The sequence below is a fragment of the Festucalex cinctus genome, chromosome 1, assembly GCF_051991245.1.
Source record: "Festucalex cinctus isolate MCC-2025b chromosome 1, RoL_Fcin_1.0, whole genome shotgun sequence".
Taxonomy (NCBI): Eukaryota; Metazoa; Chordata; class Actinopteri; order Syngnathiformes; family Syngnathidae; genus Festucalex; species Festucalex cinctus.
In genome coordinates this window covers 23,577,229-23,580,917 of record NC_135411.1, presented here as the reverse complement: position 1 = coordinate 23,580,917, position 3,689 = coordinate 23,577,229, and the positions used below count along the sequence as shown (strand labels likewise).

Genomic DNA, 3,689 nt, shown 5'->3' with positions numbered 1-3,689 from the left:
GACTTACAAGCACACAAAGAGCTCTCAGTAGGCCAAGCACATCGCCTTGAGAGAGCCTCGTAATTAATATTTCATGGCCTTTCTTCCTGCAGGTGAATGGAAATTAAGACAGAATAGATGCATGTTGAGGATATATAAAATCAGCGAAAGGGAGATAAATAAGCAGTGTGCAGTAGTATCACAGTTACCTCATATAACCCCCAACAACAGCCAAAACATTCAGTACACCTGCTTTTTACACCTGCAAATGTGAAAATGTACATTCGCAGAGATAATGTGCAATGACTTCTGGAATGAACATCGTACGGTTGCTAATTTTTGCAACCCCATCATGGACAAAAGAGGATTTCTTAACAAAACCACGCCGCGAGGTGGCATTATCCCACTGACTTCTGCATTTCAAGACCCCCAAAGACGACAGGAAAAAAAAAAAAAAAAAACTTTAACAGAACTTGCCTGTGTGTCTTCTTGGAGACACAACAATGAACTATGTGATGTTATGTTTGCTATTCTAAAATGTTATCACTATGAATTACGGTGAATGTGTTTCATGTGTGTGGCCTTCCCTCATTTGGCATTATATAAATTTTATTAGTGCATGTAGAAGAGTAGCAGTCGTAAACTTTGCTTTACCTTCTCTTCATATCAGTCGTGGATGTATTGGTTGAACCTTGATATCAAAGAGGGCGGTAGGGTTGTTCTCCTAATGTGGGTTAAAGCGTGCTTAGCACATGGCATGTAGATGGTCTATCTAACAGAGTAAAAGTCACCGGGATGTTTACCGTCCAGGTTAACTCTTTGACCGCCATAAACGTTTAAAAATGTTCAGTATAATCCTAGGATAGGCCGCCATAGACGTCAATTGACGTCGACTATGTTTTTTTATGGAAACGGGTGGAGGAAAGCCTTGGGCAGCTGTGCTCCAAGTATCAAGCCGATCGGGTTACTATAATGAGTATTCCTGGCCACTAGATGGCTGTGATGAGTCTTTTGGACAAGATCGGGTAGGAGACAACAGTAGAAGAAGAGAGGCGGAGCTAGAGTGTTGAGGGGGAGAGAATGGCTAACTTGGCTAAGGGAGTCAAAAAGGCTACAGATGGCAAGCAGCTCACGCTTGATCCTTATTTTCAAAGCTCAAAAGCATCGACCAGTGCTCAAGAGCACAGTGATGACGGAGTTAAGTCATAGTTGAAGCGGTGACGCGGCCGTTTCGACCATGTCCTAAGGCCCCACCGGCTAGCGATGCTAATAACGTCCTAAGGCCCCACCGGCTAGCGATGCTAATAACGTCCTAAGGCCCCACCGGCTAGCGATGCTAACACCGGAGAAAAGTGGTGCACAACCGAGCACGTCTGCACAGATGACGTTTCATCGGACGATGACGACTACTATGGGTCCGATAAAAGACAGTCTTGGACAGTCTTCCAAAGAACGTGAAGGTAAGCGCTAACATGCTAAGAGATTGCTAGTAAGATTACTTTACTAACCTTTCGGCGATCTGCTAGCAGCGTGTGTAAATGTGCTGATATACACTAAAACATCTATTACCTATACAAACGTGAATGTATATTTTATAGATCGTGCTCACAGCAACGTCCGACCGCTGGTTCTACGACAAAGAAAGGTAAAAAAAACAAAAAACGTTTTCAATACACCGCAACAATAAAAGGAAAGTCTTTCGATAGTATTGTAATTGTATATGTTTCTTTCAGCTCCTCCTCATAGGGCCCAAAGTGACCCTTCTCACAGTGAGCAGAACAAAGGTAAAAAGAAAAAAAAAAAGAAAAAAATTCTCCACAGCACTAATAAAATATTTGATGGTAAACGTCTTCTATAATTTACAGAATGTGCATCAACCAATACATCGAAGAAAAAAAGGTAAACATGCACACACACATTGCATCACAGTGCTCTAAAATAATATATGATATTGAAATGTATATTTGCAGATCCCAAAGATTCTGGCTGGCTTGAAGTTGATGAATTCGGCTGGCAGCCAACCATCTTCCCCTTTGCTGCAAAACCAGGACCAAGGGATGCTGCAGCAGAGCTGAATTCCCACCTGCCAGCTGACATCCTGGAGCTCTTCATCACGGATGAACTTCTCCAGCACATCGTTCATCATACCAACCTCTACGCAAATCAGTCCATGCAGAAGCAGACTGACAAAAACTGTTGCGCACGTGTAAATAGTTTACAAAGAGTTTTCCAAATTGTTTGTTCGGATTGCTACTGTTGCATGTAAATAAACTGTTATTTTGCAATCAAAAAACATTTTTTATTGTTGGGGTAGTGTTTTATAGAAGTTTAGGTGTTTGTGAATCACTCATGCAAAAAAAAAAAAAAGTGCCAAATTCACTAGAGTGCATGAAATAACATCGTTTCACAAAAAGCTTGATTTCTCCGTATTTTGGAATCAAATAGAGGATTTGGCTGAAACTAAGCTGTTTTCTATTGTTGATTACTGAAGATCCGAATAAGGTAGAAACAAACTTTTTTTTTAGATGAAAGATGAGACTTCAATCTTTCATTTGGTAGTATCCGCGTTTCCATAGTCCTAACACAACATTTTCTGTGGAGCTTGAAAGATCGGTAAAATTCTGTAAATCAGCTGGCACTATGGGGTTACCTATTTCGAAAATGGCTGGCAGTCAAAGAGTTAGGGACCGTCAACAACTTACATTTCCAGAGTGAACAATGTCAATGGTGACTTGACTGGTAATTTGAGCCTCTGTAACACGAAACTTGTAGACGGTCTCCAACTCCAACTCGCTATGAACCGGCCGGTTGAAATGTGTTCTCTTTATCGGCTATTTTCATCCCCATTTTCGGCTGGACACAAATCTTTGGCGAGTGTTCCATGGCCGTACTGCTTTTGAAGAAGTTTCTTTGCTATAGGGCGTAATTCCACCTTTGATGTCCACCGTGGGACGCAATAATTCCTCGTGAGTCCCTGCCATGCCATATATGCGTGTTTTACGGTCACGATGATCACGACTGTCCAAAATGGCAGCTACTGTACTTAATGCAAAAATATTCATAAAAAGTGCTATAAAATCACAATCACTCAACATGAAATGACATTTTTTTTCAGGGAAGAGTTGAAATTAACCATTTTACAGAATAGCTGGTTAATTTTTCACAAGTCTTGTATTCCTTTAAGAGTAATAAATAAAAAGGAAAATAGCAGGAGCTGTACTAAATACAATTACTAAGCACTGTAAGAAGTTCAGATTTTATTGTAGTTTGCTGACAGAGTGAATTACATTTCTGAACAAACAATATGTTCAACAGCACTCAAATACGTAATATAGGCTATCAGTGTGATGAATTACATGTTCTCATGTGTGTACTATTCAAAGTGAATGGCTATAAATACTATGGGTGTGCCAAAAAAATCGATTCATAAAAGAATCGAGATTCTCATTTATTAATCGAATCGAATCGATATTAATATCCAAAAATCAATTTTATTTAAATTAGAAATGAAAAAGAAGGGGGAAAGGTAGTTGTAGCCCACATGCTGTTTTTGTGGAAAAAGGCTCTTACAATACAAAATTAATAAATGTTTAAACAAAAAAACAAAAAAAGACACTTTAATGTCTCTGTTTGTCATTTTGTCTTGCAAAGCAGACTGGAGTCGATCATGACAATTTTTTGCATATCTGTAAATTGAAGCAGAAATCATT

General features: G+C 39.5%; 1 protein-coding gene across 1 annotated transcript; it reads left to right on the top strand.

Annotated features, from left to right (window-relative positions):
• The first annotated feature begins 882 nt into the window (after window positions 1-882).
• Window positions 883-2,778, top strand: LOC144000417 (uncharacterized). Its single transcript, XM_077498113.1, has 6 exons — window positions 883-1,439; window positions 1,578-1,624; window positions 1,713-1,763; window positions 1,845-1,878; window positions 1,950-2,185; window positions 2,752-2,778. Exons 1-6 carry the CDS (start codon window positions 1,313-1,315, stop codon window positions 2,776-2,778), a joined length of 522 nt encoding a protein of 173 aa, XP_077354239.1. The 5' UTR covers window positions 883-1,312.
• The last annotated feature ends 911 nt before the right edge of the window (window positions 2,779-3,689 follow it).